Source organism: Cetorhinus maximus, chromosome 15 (genome assembly GCF_964194155.1).
Source record: "Cetorhinus maximus chromosome 15, sCetMax3.hap1.1, whole genome shotgun sequence".
NCBI lineage: Eukaryota > Metazoa > Chordata > Chondrichthyes > Lamniformes > Cetorhinidae > Cetorhinus > Cetorhinus maximus.
The window spans coordinates 105,662,913-105,684,047 of NC_135893.1; the positions used below are offsets into that span (position 1 = coordinate 105,662,913).

At 44.6% G+C, this 21,135-nt stretch overlaps 1 protein-coding gene across 1 annotated transcript in view; it reads left to right on the forward strand.

Moving 5' to 3' along the window:
* Positions 1 to 21,135, forward strand: part of xylt1 (xylosyltransferase I) — a 284,788-nt gene that overhangs the window by 232,632 nt on the left and 31,021 nt on the right. Inside the window, exons 7-8 of the mRNA XM_078559151.1 lie at positions 7,364 to 7,540; positions 9,728 to 9,990. Coding sequence (XP_078415277.1) covers positions 7,364 to 7,540; positions 9,728 to 9,990 — 440 coding nt within the window. The remainder of the gene's footprint in view (positions 1 to 7,363; positions 7,541 to 9,727; positions 9,991 to 21,135) is intronic.

The following is a 21,135-nucleotide window of genomic DNA, read 5'->3' on the forward strand; positions in this document are numbered from 1 at the left end:
AGGTGTTGATAGCCTTTTTTTTTAAAAAATGTCAAGTTAATTAAATTACTGAATGGTGACAATTTTCTGAATTGTGGCCATGCCACAAGCTACACCTGACTGCCTTCCAGCTTTCCTGAAGGCGTTTCCCCACTGTTTAGGAATCGGGCTTGAGGGGCCGAATGGCTTTACTCCTTTTCCTAATACATAATTCGTGCGATTCCCGGGCAACCCATTCCACTAATGAGATATGTATTTACATTTGTTTTTGATGTGTACCTCTGAATAGAGCATTGAGAAGGGGGTTTTAACCCTCCATCGCCCTCCAAAACAGGGAACGTTAAAACTCTGAAACAGGAATCCCCAACCTGCCTCAGACCCACCCACTTCCAGTTTTAACCATGGCGGGACAGGGGGTTGGCAGACCAATCCCCTCGCCGGAGGCGGGTTGATCGTTGAAGCGATGGAGTTGAGGCGGCCTGCCTTCCTTTTTAACAATCGTTCTATTTTTAACTCATGTCAGTTGGGTTCCCCTGGCCTCAGGAAACCCAGCAGGTGAAAAGATGTAAGAGGAGCTGAATCCACGAGGTAAGTGTCCTTTAGCTGTTCCAACAAACAAGGTGTTTCCTACGTTTGGCTGAGAGCCTGGACATCCATTACTCTTCTTGAAAAGCTGTGCCCCAAAGAAAACATGGTTTTATTGACAGTTCAGGTTCTCTGATTTCTACAGTCAATTTCACAATGTTTACTTGCAGAAGGTTAAGTGGTTTCAAGGGTTTGTAGTTTCTGTTATTGATACTTTAAAGGGTCTGGATGATTGACAGCTTTGTTGTCTTCTAAGTGAAATGCTTATTTTTCACATGGGCCAAAGTTATGAATGAATTACTTTTTTTAAAGTTTTTTTACACATCCTACTGTCTCTATAGGGTACATTGGTTCTGTACAGTGTTCAGTGGGTCAATGGATATGAAAGTGCCAGGGGCCATAGTGGGTGGGTGGAAGGGCAGATCTTGGCATGAGGGGGCATAGGGGTGGGTGGAGCCATGAGGTGGCATGGATGGTACATGAGAGTTTGGAGGGTGAGGGGGTGTGAGGGTCTAAGGGCTGGAGGGCCTTTATGTTTTTATTTTAACTGGGACATGGTCCCACAGCATTAAGGTGGGCCTTTTTAAACACCCTGCTTCCGCACCCAGCAGCCTCTGTGGCTGCCTCCAAATTCTTTCCTGGGTCAGCTGGCCCAACTCCAGCCCACACTCTCCTGACTCCAGCCCACACTCTCCTGACTCCAGCCCACACTCTCCTGACTCCAGCCCACACTCTCCTGACTCCAGCCCACACACTCCTGACTCCAGCCCACAGTCTCCTGACTCCAGCCCACACTCTCCCCCTGGGCAATGGAGATCCCGCTTTGCGGGCACTTTCTCCCGAGGCAGGCAGGTTGAGCCGGGAATTTTCCTGACTCGCGCTACAGGATGAAAATTCAGGCCCAGAAATTAGGTTACATCAGCAATGAGTTCATCTGGATAATGCCTCCAGTGAACAGAGCACTTACAAGTGGCCATGTATTACTGTAAGAGAACTTTACAGATGGTCTGGTGATGTTGAAGCTATTCTAGTTTCATATTGAGCAAAAGTTCTAGAAATGACCCAGGTCTGCTCACTTCTACATCCTATGAAATCTCTGTAGTTTTCCATCATCATCTGATTTCGCACATATCTGCAAAAAGACGAGATGGAGGAAGAGCACAGTTAACTAGTAAAATCTCACCTCACTTCGAATTATCCCTGAGTAAACATCCTATGTATTGAAAGGTTAGCCTTTAATTTGGTCTGGAAGTTTATAATTAAGCATATGTCTTTTCCAATTCCTATTTTTGCTGTTTGTGCATTATAGAAAGTATAAATCTATGTCCCACCAGGCGTTTATACCCTGTTTAAGAAGTCTGTATTTTCCTAGTCATTAGTGAGTTGCGTTGCTTTGATAAACTTAGTTATGATTTTATAAATTTCATTCATTACTCTTCCCACATTGACCTATAGTTTTTTAATCCTGATATAACTCTCATGTTTACAACTTCCAGTAGATGTCTTCATTGAAAGATGTCCACATCACTACTGCAATAAGTGCAAATGTTTCCCTCCCTAACTTAGTTTCCCTCTCACCCAGCTAGTGCTATGGAACTTTTTTTTTTATCCATTCAAGGGATGCTGGCTGGGCCAGCATTTATTGCCTACCCTTAGTTGACCTTGAGAATGTGATGGTGAGCTGCCTTCTTGAACCGCTGCAGTCCACGTGGTGTAGGTACACCCACAGTGCTGTTAAGAAGGGAGTTCCAGGATTTTGAACCAGTGACAGTGAAGGAACAACAATGTGCTTCCAAGTCAGGATGGTGAGTGACTTGGAGGGGAACTTCCAGGTGGTGATGTTCCCAACTATCTGCTGCCCTTGTCCTTCTAGATGGTAGTGGCCTTGGGTTTGGAAGGTGCTGTCTAAGGAGCCTTGGTGAATTCCTCCAGTGCATCTTGTAAATGGTACACACTGCTGCTACTGTGCATCAGTGGTGGAGGGAGTGAATGTTTGTGGATGTGGTGCCAATCAAGCGGGCTGCTTTGTCCTGGATGCTGTTGAGCTTCTTGAATGTTCTGGGAGCTGCACTCATCCAGGCAAGTGGGGAGTGTTCCATCACACTCCTGACTTGTGCCTTGTAGATGGTGGACAGACTTTGGGGAATCAGGAGGTGAGTTACTTGTCGCGGGATTTCTAGCCTCTGACCTGCCCTTGTAGCCACAGAATTATATGGCTAGTTCAGTTCAGTTTATGGTCAATGGTAACCTCCAGAATGTTGATAGTGGGGGATTCAGTGATGGTAATGCCATTGAATGTCATGGGGTGATGGTTAGATTCTCTCTTGTTGGAGATGGTCATTGCCTGGCACTGGTGTAGCGTGAATGTTACTTGCCACTTGTCAGCCCAAGCTTGGGTATTGTCCAGGTCTTGCTGCATTTGGACATGGACTGCTTCAGTATCTGAGGAGTCGCGAATGGTGCTGAACATTGTGCAATCATCAGCGAACATCCCCACTTCTGACCTTAAGATGGATACAAGATCATTGATGAAGCAGCTGAAGATGATTGGGCCGAGGAAACTACCCTGAGGAACTCCTGCAGTGATGTCCTGGAGCTGAGATGACTGACTTCCAAGAACCACAAGCATCTTCCTTTGTGCTAGGTATGACTCCAACCAGTGGAGAGTTTCCCCCCGATTTCCACTGACCCCAGTTTTGCTAGGGCTCCTTGATAACACACTCGGTCAAGTGAAGCCTTGATCTTGCAGCTGAGGAGTTCTAATTCTGATTTAGAAGTTTATAAATTACCAGCAGATAGGCTGATTCCCATGGGGCAGAATTTTACGGTCCCGTTTCAGCGGGGACGGGGCCGCAAAATGCGGTGAGACACTCTAAACCTCATTGGCTTCGGCGGGAACGTAAAATCCCGCTGTCGTAAAATTTCACCCATGGTTTCTGTGAGACAATTCCACATCTTGGCTTCAGATATGGTGGACGAAGACAAATCACAAGATCGATGAGAGGCCAGGCTCAAGGGAGAGGTGGTGGAAAAAGGCCAGACCCAAGGATAGTAATGGACAGAGGCCAAGCTCAGGGTAAGTAGTGGACCAAGGCCAGGCAGCGGTGGTGATAGCATGGCTGTATAGACACCTACCATGGCAGGAAAGGTTAAAAGGTGTCAAGGATGAGAAGTGCCCAACAAATGCAAGCTCCCCCCCACAGTAGAAGAGAATTAATTACCTCAGGCCAACTCACACACCTGGTGCTGAATTTTACATAGGATGGGGTTCCCGTCCCCACAGCTTAAAAGTCAGTTTACATTTGTCTGTCTTGCCCCACAGCGATTTGATAGCCATAGGGCCTTTAATTGCCTTGAGGTGGGACATCTGTCCCCAACAGAGAGGAAATCCCACTTCTGAGGGCTTCCAGCCAATGACATGGCTAGCAGCTATGCTGTCCCAACATTGCCACTCTGAGCAGTGGCCACCGCTGGGACTGCAGGCGGTCACAAAGAAGAGTCACCGATGGAGTCCGGACTTTGAGGGAAGTCTGGGGCCTTGCTGGGGATGGCCAGCCGTGGGAATGAGGAAGGCCAGGATCAACAGGCTTGGAGGGGGAGGGGAAAGAGGGGAGGGTGGAATACCTTGAGGGGATGCCTCCGATGGGCATAGGCTGCCCAAATAGAAGTCAACCCCCCAGTCTGACCACAGGTGAAACTTGGTGGCCTGAACACTTGACTGGGCCCTCCCCCCACTGGGGGTCTAATCCCAGCGGCGGCAGGAGGAGGTGCTTATGTTGCCTAAATGAGCCCACAGGTGAGTGGGCTGTCTGTCGCCTCCCCCACCACAGGTAAGGTATCCACGGGGCAGGTAGGCAACAGGCACAGCCCTGTTGCCATGGTGCCCAATTTTACGCTGCCCTCCAGCTGCCATCCCGCCATCGGAGGGGGGCTATAAAATTCAGTCCCTAGTGACCAGTAGAAAAGTGGCATTGACAAGAGCCCTGAGAGCAGGGTGCCAGCCTGTCCTATCAGCCAGGAGGGAGCTGTACTAACACAAGCCATCCTGACGAGTGCTTCAGAGATTCAGCTTTGTGGCCAGGATAAGTTATCAAACTTGAACTGGGATGCATTTGCTTTTGAATGCTTTTTTTTTCCCCGTTTGAAAAGCAGCTGTCTGGGGTAATGGAGTAAAACAGACTGCTATGTCATCTGTTATTTCCAGGGACCTGCTTAGCTACGGTGATAGTGTAATGTTGACAATTCTGCCCAATGTTCCAGTTTCCATCATCTGCCAAAATCACTCATCTCGAAGCAAAGCAAGCTGCTGGTTAGAGATGAGATGTGCCGATTGTCTGAAGAACTGTTTTGTAGGATTCTAGGCTTGCTTTCAAATAAACCGTAATTCAATCTCACTGGATAACAACAAAAACTGAGAATGTGCTCTCTGAAGATGCCCATTATCTCTATGGATACTGACTAACTTGTGATTATGGACCAAGTTTTCGCCTTTGAGGAAAGGAAGCTCAATTCGAGGAGTTTCCTGACTCGGCACACCTGTCCCCTTTAAATGGGCCCCCACCCACTGTATTTTCATTCTGCAGAGGCGGGTGAAGGATGAAGCCTGACCCATTGCCTCTGGAGGCAGTCACGTAGGTGGGCTTGTGCCAAGGCAGGCTGGTTAGATGGCCCATCTTGGGTCCCTGGGACTTGGCCCCAGTCGTTTTAAAGGCTGCTTAGCTCTCTAACCCTCACCCCCTCACCTCCCCTACCCACTCCCCATGCCGTCCCCCCCCCCACCACCTCCCCAACCCCAACCCCCGACACCCCTTCCCTGGACCCTGCATCCTCCAGGCCCCTCACCCAGTGTGCACTATAGAACCAATACACCATATAATAACAATGTCAAGTCTTGAAATATACCTTAAAAGAAACACCCATTCAGAAATCTGCTTTGAAGAAAACTTCAGATCTTACAGCCTTATAAAGATTTCAATATCTCAGCCATTATAGTATCAAAACAAAAGCTTTACCTTATTTCACACCTCTTAATCCTGCCTAAATAAATGTGTAGACATTGAAAGAAAGAGTTCAAAGAAAGAATAACTTATTATAGAACTTATTATATATTATAAAATGTCAATCAATCAAAGCAAACACTCCGCTTTCATCTGTGAAAATAGACTCCTGGGGAGCTAATCCATTAGTGAGCCTTGGAGTTCAGCCAAACATTCATAATGAGGTCACCTGTGAACTGTATAAGCAGAAACAGATGGCCAGACATCTGCTTCTCTAGGTGTCTTGTTATGAATGCTTGGCTGAGCTCCAAAATTCTAAACCAGTCCTTCCACACAGTCTTGAAGAATAGTCGCCTCTGTGAGATGATGGTAGCTAACAATTTGCACATAACCAACTGGAATCATACTGCATTGGCTGTGAAATGCTTTATAGGCACCCTGAGGTAATGGCAGGCACTGTATAAAGTCCTATTTCAACACAACACCACAGGTCCCGGGGGGTTTCTCTATGTCTGATCTTGCAGCCACAAGGACAAAGCCAAGTGAGGGGAGGGCAAAATAGAATAATGTCACTTCTATTATTCAGTTAACTTTATAAGAAAGTCCCCAATACCGCAGTGTCCATGTTCTTATTCTGAAGTTAGGATTTCGGAATTTCCAGTTCTGAAATTTTTTGTACAATCGAGCATCAACTCCGTTAGCAGTTATGAGTCCCAATTAACAGCTTCTAAAATATTTCAGCTGATAGTGTGCTGTTAATGTTGAGTACCTGAACTTGTCCTTTGCTATGTAGCTCACACTGTGAAAACATATTTACATATTTTCCACCATCAGTCCCGTTCTATTTTCTCCCAGTGGTCTTTTTACTCATTATGTGCTTTGGACTTCCGGACGTTTAATAAAAGCTCACAGGGTGACAGGTAATTGGGTACATTTTGCTTACTCAAGTGAATATATATGACTGTTTGGATTCAATCTAACTGCTCAAGTGTAAAACCTGCATTCACTGCCCTTTCATTTAATTTTAAGGAAGGAGTGGGTGCATTATTGTGGGTCACCTACCATGTAATTTGAGCATGGGTTATAACTGCATGAAAAGGCCAAGCTGATACTTTTAGGCTGGCAGCTAATATGGTTTGATTGAATACCAGCAATATTTTCTGTAAGTATCCAGGTTGCATTAAACTCAATAAGACTGAGATTGATCAGAAGCTGCATTTGCTGCTCCCTGTCATCATTTCAAGGTACAGTCAAAGGAATAGGAGGAAGCCAATCAGCCCATCCACCCTGTTCCACAATTCAATGAGATCATGGCTGATTTGCGATCTAACTCCATAAGGGCCTTTGCCCCATATCCCCTAATATCCTTGGATAACCGAAATCTATCAGTCTCAGATCTAAAATTTGCAATTGATCTCGCATCAATTGCTGTTTTATCATGTGGGCATCATACTGGCATGACTTAAAACTCACTCTAATAATGTTGCTGTCTTGACTTAAATAAAGATGGGCTATTGCAAAGTGATGTATAGCATTTCTGAGAAATGTTAGAAGTGGAGACAAATCACCCGAACTAGCAGATGCCATCTTTACACGTTACTTATTAATTAGCTAAACATTGTCAGATAATTAAATCAGAAGCTTTGCGATACGATTTTTGTCAGTTTTAATAATTTACTGCCCCCCCTTCTCATCTTGAAAAATGCAGAATGCATCGCTTCCTAAAGTTCATGTTGTGTAAGATGTTTTCACGCAGCTGCAGTGTTTCCAAAGGCTAACGTTTCATTGTCTTTCTAATCCAGTCCTTCTTCCACACTGTCCTGGAGAATAGTCACCTATGTGAGACAATGGTCGATAACAACTTGCGCATTACCAACTGGAATCGGAAGCTAGGCTGTAAATGCCAGTACAAACACATTGTGGACTGGTGTGGCTGCTCCCCCAATGACTTCAAACCACAGGATTTTCATCGCTTCCAGGTCGGTTCAATACTCGCTGACAAACATGACTACAGATGGTACTAACATTACTCTTACGACCAGTGATACACCACAATACAAAAACAATTCACATTCAGATAGTCAGGCTGAGGTTATGCCGCCGATTCTGGTACATGGAAGTTCACCAGAATGACTCACATTCATGCAGAATATATTTCCTGACTTCAGTTAGGATTATTTTAGTTTCAGGAGGATAGGAGCCAATGTGGAACAACTCAGAGAAGGAGTTGTGGAAGCATTTGGAGGAGACACCACATTCACAAGCACTTGGGAAAGAAAGAGATACTGGAATTGGAGCAATAGTGAACAGAAAGGTTGAGAGGGATTGAGGACAGCATTTACAACATTTTTACAACAGTACTTGGATTTACAGAAGGCACTTGATCATATGGTTTAAGATAACAAGATAAGATATAGCGTAAGGGGTAACATATTAACATGGATAAAGGATTGGTTTGCTCACAGGAAGCAGAGAATAGGGATGAATGGGTCTTTTTCAGTTGGCAGGCTGTAACTAGTGGAGTACCACAGGGATCAGTGCTGGAGCTTCAACTATTTACAATCTATATCAGTGACTTGGATGAAGGGACTGAGTGTATGGTAGCTAAATTTTCTGATGACAGCAAGATAGGTAGGAAAGTAAGTTGTCAAGAGTCTGCTAAGGGATATAGACAGGTTATGTGAGCGGGCAAAAATTTGGCAAATGGAGTATAATGTGGGCAAATGTGAACTTGTCCACTTTGGCAGGAGGAATAGAAAAGCAGTATATAATTTAAACGTAGAGAGATTGCAGAACTCTTGAGGTACAGAGGGACCTGGATGTCCTGGTACATGAATCACAAAAGATTAGTATGCAGATACATCTAGTGATTAGGAAGGCAAATGGAATGTTGGCATTAATTGCAAGAGGAATGAAATATTAAAGTAGGGAAGTTTTACTGCAGCTGAACAGGGCCTTGGTGAGACTACATCTGTACTGTGCACAGTTTTGGTCTCCTTATTTGAAAAATACATAATTATGTTAGAAGCAGTTCAGAGAAGGTTCACTCAACTCATTCCTGGGATGAAGGGCTTATCTTATGGAAAAAGGTTGAACAGGTTGGGCCTATACCTATTGCAATTTAGAAGAATGAGAGGTGGTCTTATTGAAACATGTAAGATTTTGAGGGGATTGGATAGAGTAGATACCGGGAGGATGTTTCCACTTGTGGGAGAGACTAGAATCAGGGAACATATAAGAGGTCTACTGTTTAAGGCAGAGATGAGGAGAATTTTTTTCTCTCAAAGGGTCATTAGTCTGTGGAATTCTCTTCCCCAATAAGCAGTGGAGGCTGGGTCATTGAATTTATTTAAGGCAGATCTAGACAGACTTTTGATAGACAAGGGAGCCAAGGGTTATGGGAGGCAGACAGGAACGTGGAGTTGAGACCACAACCAGATCAACCATGATCTTATCGAATGGTGAAGCAGACTCGAGGGGCTGACTGCCTACTCCTGCTCCTAAGTCCTATGTTCCTACTAAAAGAAAGGGGACAGCACTTGATGTTAGCTGGAATGGTAGGTTGAGAAGGGAAGTTGGATAGTCAAGAGTTTAATGAGAGTGGGATTCAGGGAACAGAGAGTAAGTCTCATGGATGAGATCAGATTGGAGAGAGTAGGGAAACTGATGGGGTCTGAGCATTGCTGGCAAGGCCAGCACCTGTTGCCCATCCCTAATTGCCCTTGAGAAGATGATGGTGAGCTGCCTTCTTGAACTGCTGAAGTCCATGTGGCGTTGGCACGCCCACAGTGCTGTTAGGGAGGGAGTTCCAGGATTTTGACCCAGCGACAGTGAAGGAACAACGATATAGTTCCAAGTCAGGATGGTGTGTGGGGTTAGAGGAGAACTTGCAGTGGTGGCGTTCCCATGCATCTGCTGCCCTTGTCCTTCTAGGTGGTAGAGGTCACAGGTTTGGAAGGTATTATTGAAGGAGCCTTGGTGAGTTGCCGCAGTGCATCTTGTAGATCTTGTAGATTGTTGTCACTGTGTGTCGGTGGTGGGGGGAGTGAATGTTGAAGGTGACGGATGGGTGGATGGTGATAGATATCCTTCAGGGATATGGCCAAAATCATCACAGGTATTTATAGACAGTCAGTGAAAATAACAAACTCTTTTAATCCGCACAGCAAACTGCAAGACCAACATTTTTTGCTCGGAAGTTTGAGGCTGCGGTTAACCAAGAAATCATTGGTCAGCTGGACTTCTACCTGTTTGGGAACTACCCAGCTGGCACAACAGCCCTGAAAGCATACTGGGAAAATGTATACGATGAGCCAGATGGCATCCACAGCATCAGTGACACATACCTGACCATGTATCACTCATTCACTCGCCTAGGCCTGAGGAGAGCAGAGTCTTCCTGGCATTCAAAAGAGGAGAATAAGTGCAGGTGAGAGAGAAGCTGCAGCTCAATGCTGTAGTACTGTTGCAAACATACAGCTGTAATAATGGAATGACTGATATAATTTTACCAATGTAACAAAGGTATAATTTTACTAATGTAATGAGAGTTTAAAGATTTTTGACAGGATTTCTCCCTCAGAAATATGATCTTTTTCCCCACAATGTTAATCAATAAATAAAGATGTTTATGTTGCACCTTTCATAACCTCAGGATGAACCAAAGCACTTTGCAGCCAGTGAATTACCTTTGAAATGTAGTCACTGCTATAGTGAAAGGAATCACAGCAGCCAATTTGGGCACAACACAATCCCACCAAAAAAGCAATGAAGTCTAAACAACCACATAATCTGTTTCGATGATGCTGGTTGAGGAATAAACATTGGCCAGGACACGAACTCCCCAGTTCTTTCGAATAGTATCATGGGGCAGAATTTTCCCCCCGTCGGGGACGAAGTTGAATGGTGGGTGCGCACAGGCGCGCTTCCGATCGGCACCCTTGATCGGGTGCATGGCACCATTTTACGTGGGCGGGTCACTTAAGGCCCGCCTAGCACGACGTCCACACAGAAGCGCTATGCACTCCCTTTTCAAGCTGGGGGGGGTGGGGATTCCCAAAATCGAGAGTGCGCTCTCTTGCGCATGCGCACAAAAGAGCGCAGTCATCTCCCTGAGGCTAAGTGCAGCCTCAAGGAGATCGGCTGTTCTGTGAAAAATATTAAAAATAGAAAAAAAAAATTCATGACATGTCTTCTCATGTGACACTGTCACATGAGTTGGGACATGTGCATAATTTTTACAAAAACTTTAATAAAATTTTTTAAAAGCTACATGAAACTTCATCCCGCCCGTGGATGAGGTTTCAGGCTTTTTCTAATTCCCGCTGGGGCTCCTGGCCTGCCCGACAACCTTAAGGTTGGACAGACAGGTCCATTAATTAGCTAAATGACTCTGTCAACGGCCTCAATTGGCCATTGACAGGTCGGCGGGCGCACAGTTGATTTTGCTGCGCCCCTGCCTACCAGAAAATTTAAATGGAGCGCGGTGACGTCGGGAGTTCCGCCCAACGTCACCGCACGTCATTTTACGCGTCGGTGAGCGGGCCCCGTCCCCCACTCACCGACAGGAAAATCCTGCCCATGGGATATTCTTTGTCTACATGAGAGGGCAGACCGGGCCTCGACTTAACAACTCATCTAAAATACAGCACCTTTGACAGTACAGCACTCCCTCAGTACTGCACTGAAGTATTAGCTGAAATTATGTTTTCATGTCCTGCAGTGGGGCATGAACCCATTAAACAAAGTTATTAGAGTTCTTTGAGGATGTAAGAAGCAGGGTAGTTAAAGGGTAGATAAAGTAGATGCAGTGTATTTAGATTTCAAAAGGCATTTGATAAGCTGCTACATACAAGCTTACTACACAAGATACGAGCTTATAGTCATAGGGATGATATATTAGCATGGATATAGGTCTGGCTAACTAACAGGAAACAGAGTTGGGATAAATTGTTCATATTCAGGATGGTGAACTGTAGCTAGTGGAATGCCTCAGGGATCAGTGCTGTGGCCTCAACTATTTATGATTTAGGTTAATGACTTGGATGAAGGGAGCAACTGTATTGTAGCCAAATTTGCTGATAATATGAAGATAAGCAGGAAAGGAAGAATGAACAAAGCATCAGCAAAGGGATATAGTTAGGTTAAGTGAGTGGGCAAAAATTTAACAGCTGGAATGTAATGTGGAAAAATCTGAGGCTGTCCACTTTGGCAGGAAGAATAGAAATGCAGAATATTGTTTAAATGGAGAGAGACTGCAGAATCCTGCAGAACAGAGGGATTAGGAGAGCATACCAGGAGCAGCCTGGACATGACAGGGCATGCCAGGAGCAGCACCAGGCATACCTAAAAATGAGGTGTCAACCTATTGAAGCTATAACACAGGACTACTTGCGTGCCAAACAGCATAAGCAGCAAGTGACAGAGCTAAGTGATCTCACAACCAACGGATCAGATCTAAGCTCTGCAGTCCTGCCACATCCAGTCGTGAATGGTGGTGGACAATTAAACAACTCACTGGAGGAGGAAGCTCCACAAATATCCCCATTATCAATGATGGAGGAGCCCAGCACATCAGTGCAAAAGACAAGATTGAAGCATTTGCTACAGTCTTCAGCCAGAAGTGCTGAGTGGATGATCCGTATTGGCCTCCTCTGGAGGTCCCCAGCATCACAGATTCCAGTCTTCAGCCAATTCGATTCACTCCACGTGATATCTAGAAATGGCTGAAGGCATTGGATACTGCAAAAGCTATAGGCCCTGACAATATTCCAGCAATAGTACTGAAGACTTGTGCTCCAGAACTTGCCACGCCCCTAGCCAAGCTGTTCCAGAACATATTCAACTCTGGCACTTACCTGGCTATGTGGAAAATTGCCCATGTATATCCTGTACACAAAAAGCAGGACAAATCCAACCCAATTACTGTCCAATTACCACCTCATCAGTTTACCCTCGATCATCGGTAAAGTAATGGAAGGGGTCATCAACAGTGCTATCAAGCGACACTTACTTAGCAATAACATGCTCACTGACGCCCAGTTTGGGTTGGCTGCATAACCAAGTCAAGCTTGCAGCCTACCTATTGCTTCAACTGGCTGTTGTATATTGCTTGCTATGTATGTTTGTTGCTTCTTTTACTCGGGGTGACATTATTTTACACGCTTGATGTGGTAAAATGACTCCTTATCTGGCAACACTTTCCCATCTGAACCATTGGAGGGCTGCCGCAACATATGTAAAGCAGAGCGATACAATATAATATTAGTTAACATTTCTAAAGAAAACTGGATTATTCAATTCCCTCGAACTCTCTAACTGCCTCCTGATGCTTACATCTTTTGTACTGATATGAAAGCCATTCTAACCCCATAAAGCTGCTCCTTCCAACTGGGGCCTAACTCCCACCCATGCCTGGCATATTTGGGGTGCGGCAGGCTGTATTTCCACGGTTTGTGCGTCTCTGTCCATTTAGATTGGCTGCCTGAAGGCAGGTGGAAGTCTTGATGTGCCTGAGTTTCAACAGTACTGTCTGAATTCTGGCTCTAGAAGTTTTTGTCTCAGTTTTAATTGGGAAAGCTGGAGAAGTTATTGGTTAGTTAGGAAATTAAAATTGGTTAAGTTTAATACTTTAGGTGAGAGAAACATTGGAGTAAATTTTCTCCTGTTCACTAACCTTACAAAAAAAAGTCAGCATAAACATAAAGCAAATCTCATCCCTTAATGCATATGATAACTTTTTCATGAGCATTAATGATGCTTCCCATATGACTTTGCATCCAGTGCCCATACATCACTTTATCTCTCCTGAGTCCCACGTCAAAGATCAGTTTATTAAAAATACACTCTTCACTAGCCTGGCACGCAGCTTATTCAAGAGTAGACATTTACTCTGAGCGCAGGTTCTGAGCTTGAAAGTTTAGATTGGATTCCTTCATTGTCTTTGTGCAGTGCCACATCCAAGTGGCAGATTTAACCGTGAGGCAGCATTGGGCAAGTTGGAAGGTGTGTGGAGCCTGCAGGGCGGACATGAACCACACTTGCCGGCCTAAGTTTGAGGCCCAGAGTATTTGAACTCCTGGGATTTATTTAAATGCCCCCCAGTCCGGAGCAGGAAGAGGACACAAGCCAATTGCCAGCAAGGAACTCTTGGGAGTGTCTCACGGGAGAGGAGGAGATTCAAGGACAGGAGAGGCTTTGGGGCCTGGAGGGGCAATTCTCCACTTACCGTAGAGGGTCTCTTCTATCTGCATATCTAATTCAGCCTGAGTTGGGGAGGGATACCTGGTGGCTTCTCTGCTCAAACATTAAAACTGATGCTATGGAAACCCGATTTGCATAAATTCATGAGGCCCCCGCCTGGTTTCCACTGTGCAACAATGGATAAAATTAACCAGCAAGCCTTGAGAAAGCAGCTGCACCTACCTGCTCTTACCAGCAAGTGGCGTCTGAAGTCTGAAGTGGACAAATTTGGGTTCATCTGAACTGGTACCAGGGGAAAATTTACTCCAACGTTGCTCTCGCCTAAAGTATTAAACTTAACCAGTTTTAATTCATTAACTAACCAATTCGTCACATGATGATCTTCCACTCAGGTGTGTGCGCTCCACAATGCCAAGGGATACTTCCAATGGGTGTAGAGATTCTTGTGAGATTATCTCCCTCCTTCAATGCAATTAATGTTCTGACATTGATTTTGGTTAGTCAGTGGCAGTGTTTGGTGGACTAGTTTATGTAACTGAATGGGGCAGTATCTGTTTGAAATTTAAACACCAAGGAATGGATGATTTACAGGTTGTTTGTAAAGCACTTTGAGACATCCTGAGATCATGAAAGGTGCTCCAGAAATTCAAATCAATCTATTCTTCATTTTTTTTTTTCTTTCTTTCTTATTTTCTTTCTGTCTCACTCCATCTCATCTCAGACTGACAGTGCATCCCAAAGCTGCACCCATGAAGTTAAGTTATCCAGCTTCTTTATCCAGACCTCTCTAAACACTGAGTACTCTGTTTCCTTCACCGAAGCCCATCATTCAAATACCACAGTATAGGTATCAGGTGACTGAAGAAGTCTAATACTGGAATGTTGTCCTGGCTGTCTTCGAATAAGGGGGAAATTCCAGCCTAAGTGTTCTTCAACTGAAATATAACCTTTAAACACTTAAAACTAATCCCAATAGTGCTTTTAGTCCATTCTTGAAAGTGAGTGTAAGGAAGAGTCCTGTAGAGACATGTGGAAAACATTAAAATCATTTTCCTCTCCCTTCCGGTGCTAGACTTTAGCATGTCTGTAATTGATACACGGCACTCTGCAAAAAATATTAAGGACCGCCAGTAGATCCACCGTGGCATTGGTAAGAATGACTAGAGAATTGGCCTCGTACCACAATAGCACAAGCAGGCTGCGCTGGCAGTAGAGATCGGCAAGGCCAGCTCAATAGGGAAGGATCACACAAGGACTTGGGCTAGGTGGCCAGGGAAGGAGCACATAGGGTCTCCAAACAGGTGGGTAGACTAAACATATGGAGAGGTCTCAAACGTACAGGCCTAAAAGATCAACATTGGTGCACAGCTAAATACATCAGGAGCCATGCCAAACCAAACAAAGCATGCTGCTAGAAAGAAACAAAGCATAAGTGCCAAACCCCGCCGAAAGTGTAACCCTCTTTGGATAAACATTAACATCAGAGACACAGGCAATTTTTTAGTAAGTTTGCAGCTTTTTGAGAGTTATATAGGTTTTTATGTGTTTGTTATGTTACGAGTTTTATTTTTAAGTATACAGGACAAGCTGATGAATAAAAGAGCGTGGCTGAACAAGTTTTGCACATTTTTTTTAATGATTTGCCTGGTTCGTTTTATTTTAGTTGCTGGTTTCAGACTGATAGAAATAGATTTTTCTTACCTGCCTGTTATGACACAGCGGATGGTAAATTCCAAGCTGCTCAAATCCCAGAGGGAAACTTGAAACAGCTGCCACACCTGTTTTTGAAATTAGTATTTTCGAGATGTGTGCCTTGAATTCAGTAGTAGTAAGTCCACTGAGACTTGGAGGTTTTTTTACAAAACTAAATTAAACATTTATTTAAAAAAGAAAAGATTTTAAGCACATACATAGGTCTACAAAGTACTACTATAATAACTCTTAAATCCCCTAATTAATCTGGCTCCCAGTTACACCTCTGTTAAGGCAACAGTAAAACAAAATATAAGTTTAACAGACCCAGGCAAACCACACAATACCCTGGACAGTGATATTCAAAGTAAGTTTTCTTAGCTTCGGCTCCTGTAGGCAGTAACTTGATGCACAGAGGCTGGAGGCTTTTCACACTTGTGTTAGATCTTAGAATTCCTTCTCCCTTACACGTAACCTCATCTCCTTTATACACATTTCTCCCTTTTTAATGTAAATCCCATTGTTCCAATATGTCTTTGCAACTTTACTTTTTTCATAATATAAATCTTTCATAGTACTCATATTATCAGTAACCTTTGGGAAAAATAAACACACTGTTTGGCTTCGCTTCTTTTAGCTAGATGTAACATCCTACCATCTCTTTGAAATTCAAATTACTCTGGTTTATCTAAAAATGCAATTGTTCCTCACACCTCACATTCTAAAACTTCAGCCATGTTTACGTATTTAGCATTTCAAACCTAGCTTCCCTTTTGATAGCTCAAAAGCTCCAGACCAGATGTCTCCAATTCAGTTAAATCCCCCACTATTAACCTACCTTTACAATAAATCACAATAATATTATGAAAATTATTATATTTTCATGACACTGCCTGGTGACAATGAAGAATTTGAGACAATCAGTATGGTTAACTGAAGAGAAATTGGTTAAATAAATCAGCTATTATAGTGAGGCAGATGATTTACAATTATACAGGCATGCTGGACTTGAGGCGCCATAGGTACAAGACTTAAAAATATCAGTATGCATATTTATTCTAGAAGTACATGGTCATAAAAGTTTCTGATTTGATACTACATTATTTGAGCAGAGGTTCTTTTAAACTACATTTTGAAACTTCAGGGCTGCGATATTATTCTTCTTGTGAGAAGGTGAATAAAACACGCTTTCTCCCAAATTATAAAGAACACAAGAAAAATCATGAATTAGCAAAAGTCTATCAAATTCTCTTCAGTGCTCTAGATCTCCAGAATTGCATTCTGAACATCCTCAATATTTTTTTTCCCCTTAATATCCAGCCTGACAGATTATTCAAACATTTATCACTTTACTTTTCAATAATTCAAATTTATGCCTGCTGGTCCTCCTTTCCTGGCTTATTTTGAATTAAATTTCTCGCATTACCTTATCTGTACCCTTTAATATTTCATAAGGGCCTCAGTGAGGTCCCTTCCAAACATCCTTTTTCTGGCCTGTAGAGCTCAATGTCCTTTAATCTTATTTTATTTGGGATCTTTATTTCTCCTCCTTGTGCCTTCTCCAGTACATGTGTATGTTTTAATGATGGGTTCAATTGTACATCATAAAATCATCGCATAAATCCCAGATACTCTTGTTCAAACTGCATGTCCAAGTATTCTATCAGTTTTTTTACAGATTTTGCAGATATTAAAATTGATGAGAGAGCTTACTATTGCTCCAAAGTCCCTTTCTGGGTCTAATTGTGTTAATTTGGTTCCTTCCATTTCGTATTTATGAAATAAATCTTTCAACCAAGCTACAATATCTTACATGATCATTTACTACGTCTGCCTAATTTCACAACCCTTCCCTTTTTAATTAAGCAGACCTCACTTCTTTAACTCTGTTTTCAGTCTGTTATCTTCACTATTCCTGAAGTTATTGCTACAAAGGTCCTTCCAGCTTATCCTCAGAATTCTATTATTGTACCTGTGGTTCATGTTAGTTAGGTTAATAGGCTGTATCAGATTTGTCATTGACCTTAAATATAGTTCCTATATTTAAGGCTGCTTCCAGCTCCGGGAAACTTTAAAAGTGTCCAGTGTTTTTTTTTCCCACCTTTGGTAGACATACATTTCCTTTATAGACTCCTTGAGAATAAATCCAGTCTGTTGGTGTATCTATCCGTGTTACACCAGATTCTAAATCCTCTATGATACTGGGCATACTACAGAGATTTAGTGGCTTGTCAGTGTTATCCTCTGTAATGAATCGTTTTTTAAAAAATATCTTTTAATATTTTAGCTTCATCAGTTTCACCAACAGGTTTATCTTTTGAATTCTAATTTTGTCTAATTACTTTTATTGTTATGAAACTAAATGAACACATTGTACTGTAGTTATCTCTTAGGACTTCCTGTACCGCTAACATTGCAATCTGTTTGAACTAATTCCTGTGTTCCTCTCCCTCCTTTACCTCTGCAGCTTTTCCACCCTTTGATTTCTCTCTGTAGATTTCTCCTCCTTTCCCCTACAGGGTTTATTCCATCTCCTCTTCCCCTGTGGTAATTCACTTTGAAACCTCTTGCATAGTACTTAACCTGCCCAGAGCTCTATAGCAGACCTCAATTCTCAATCCTGCTTTCAATTTGCTTGTTAACAACCTGAACTATTTAAATATTGTCTTTATTCCTGGGGCTATTGATTCAGCACCCTTCATTTTTAAATTATCCTGAACATGTCAGGCTACCCCTCCGCTTCTCCATCCTTTACACGCTGAATTCTTTCCTGTCTTCTGCAGTTAGTTTTATTTCTATAAAACTTATGTTTTCATAACTGTTATTAATGGATCGAGTACAGGTATCCTGTCCTATGTGCTTCCATTCTGTTTTCCCCTATTTTAGTGCAAGGATTGCATAGTTATCAAACATACATTTTCCAAGGCCAGAATTTCTCGCTGAGCGGGCAGGCACCCGCCCGACCCACTCGAGCATAAAATAGGGCGAGCATCCCGACGTCATCGCGCACGCGTGTGATATTTTGGTATATATGCAGGCGCTGGAGCCGTGTCCACCATTAATGGAGAAGCCAGCTAAGGCCTTTAAAAAGGCGATTGATGCTGAATTTTCACTGCCTGTGCGATTTCGCGCTCGCCGCACGGGCAAAATGGGCAGGTGGACAGCTGACAATTTCAAGAACCTCATCCACAGGCGGGACAAAAAGGGTCAGCAGTATTGCCAGTGTGAGTAGAGAGGAATTTGGTAGATAGTTTGCTGCTGGTGACTTATTGGTATATAGCAGCTTCATCTCTGTTCGGGACTTCATTCTTAGCATTTCCAGGCTTTGTTTCATGTCTGCTTGGTGTCTCCAAGGACCCCAGAGAATTCAGATCAGGTGGACTGTTCCAGGTATCACAAAGCCTTTTGTTACCCTGGTAATGGGGATTGTGGCACCTCCTCTGAGGAGGAAGAGAGGGGCAGAAGGAAGAGGAGACCAGGTGTCCCAATGCAGGCTCCATGGGAGTGACCCTGTGAGAGGACAGGTGCAGGCACAAGGGGCGCAGGGCCAGCAGGAAGTCCAAGGCAGAAGGGGCCACAGAAGACACCACCATTCTGCTGCCAGGGTTTACAGGCAGCGATGCAGCTACCTCAATATGCCCGAGGTGCAATGCCAAAGGAGGCTCCGCCTTTCATGGGGGACAGTGACCTCCATTTGTCAGATAATTGAGCCTGAGATCAGCTCTGACTGTGTGGGTGAACACCTCATGCCAGTGGCTCTGAAGGTCACAGTGGCCTGCAGCTTCTATGCCTCCGGCTCTTTCCAGGAGTCAGTGGAGGAATCTGTGTGGAGTTTTCCAATCAACTGTCCACGGGTGCGTCAAGCTGGTGACAGAAGCTCTGTTCAGGCAGGTATTGATTTTCATTCATTTCCAAACGTACGAGGCCAGCCAGGCTGAGTGAGCCAAAGGGTTTGCAGCGATTGCTGGCTTCCCCCGCATCCAGGGTGCAGTTGACTGCACACATGTGGCCATCAAGGTGCCAGCGGGTCAGCCAGGTGTCTTCGTCAGCAGGAAGGGATTCCACTTGATGAATATGCGGATAGTGTGCGACCATATGATGCAGATTCTGCAAATCTGTGCAAGGTACCCTGGCAGCTTCCATGACGCATAGATCCTGAGACAATCCCAGATGCCAAGGCACTTTTCAAGGCTATGGGCCAAGTGCTGGTAAATGGGATTAGGTAGGTAGTTCAGGTGTTTCTCACGTGTTGGTGCAGACTCGATGGGCCGAAGGGCCTCTTCTGCACTGTGTGAATCAGTGCTCCAGGTTGACTAGATGGATGGCTGCTGGGCGACAAGGGCTATCCCTTGAAATGGTGGCTCATGACGCCTGTCCACCATCCAAGAACAGAGCAGTGGTATAACAGGAGCCAAGCCTCCGCAAAGGTGGTGAGAGAGAGAACCATAGATCTTCTGAAGATTCGCTTCCGATGCCTGGACAATTCAGGGGAGCACTGCATTACCCCCCAGAGCAGGTGTCACTGATAGTGGTCACTGCTGCGCTCTCCACAATCTGGCACTGGCAAAGGGGAGATCCACTGAAGGAAGAGGATCTTGAGGCAGCTCCACAGGCCACAGAGGATGAACCCAGTAGTGTGGCAGAAGAGGAGCACGGTGAGGAGAACACTGAGGGTGTGGAGGCAAACCTCGGTAACCTCCAAGGAGGAAGGGACGCCTTGATCCAACCCTCCTTCAGCGAGGCTGCCAAATAAGCGCCACCACCTCAGGTCAGGGCTGCCGCCTCCATCCCAGGTATCTGAAATGACCCTTTCCTTTGACCCCAAAGTCCACCCAGTGCCTGTGCAATAAAGTTTCGAGCCACCCACATGCAGCGTTACACACTGGCGTATCCTGCACCACATTAAAAGAAAAGGTGAAGCATACTCAGGCCATTACAACAAAAGAAATTTATCTCATGTTGACAGTCAAAATAAATGAATAGTAACTTCTCTGGTCTTCAGCCCCAGACAGTAAACCTAAACAAAACATTGCACAACAGAAGATCACCCCTGACCTGTCCCTCTTGTGCTCGTGGTGCCTTAAACTTACGTTTGCGAGTGCTACATCTTGGTGCCCCACACCCTCTCCCTTCCCCACTGGCACCGGCAATGGGGACAACCTACTGACTATTATCCTGTTGGCCTTGATGACCTTGACGGTCGTTCTCTAGCCAGCGGAGCCTTGTTGGCCCTGCCTGGGAGAGAGCGGCCAGTGCCACGGTTGGCATCTCCCCAGTCATCGCAGCCTCATCAGATGTCACGGTCACTGGCAGAGGGACGGAGGAGCTGCTGCCGTCATCTGGAGTGCCCTGAGAGGAGCCCGCAGAGACAACAAGCAGCTCGTGCACCAACGTGAGGTCGCTCTGGACCTCCTTGCTCACCACTGATGGACGGGAACCTAGCTGGGATACTGGGTGCCTCATCCATCACGCACATGGACACTGATCACCTGAGGTCAGTGTCTGTGTGAGGGCTGCAGGTCCGAGCGCAACCCCAAGAACCTCTGATTCTGTTCCTGTAGCTGCCTCTCCATGAGAGTCGCCACTCTTTCAATGGAGGAGGCAGTGTGCTCGGCCATGAGGGTCAATGCAGTGCTGATGCTCCACATGGACTCCTCCATAACGGAGACCATGGCACGCA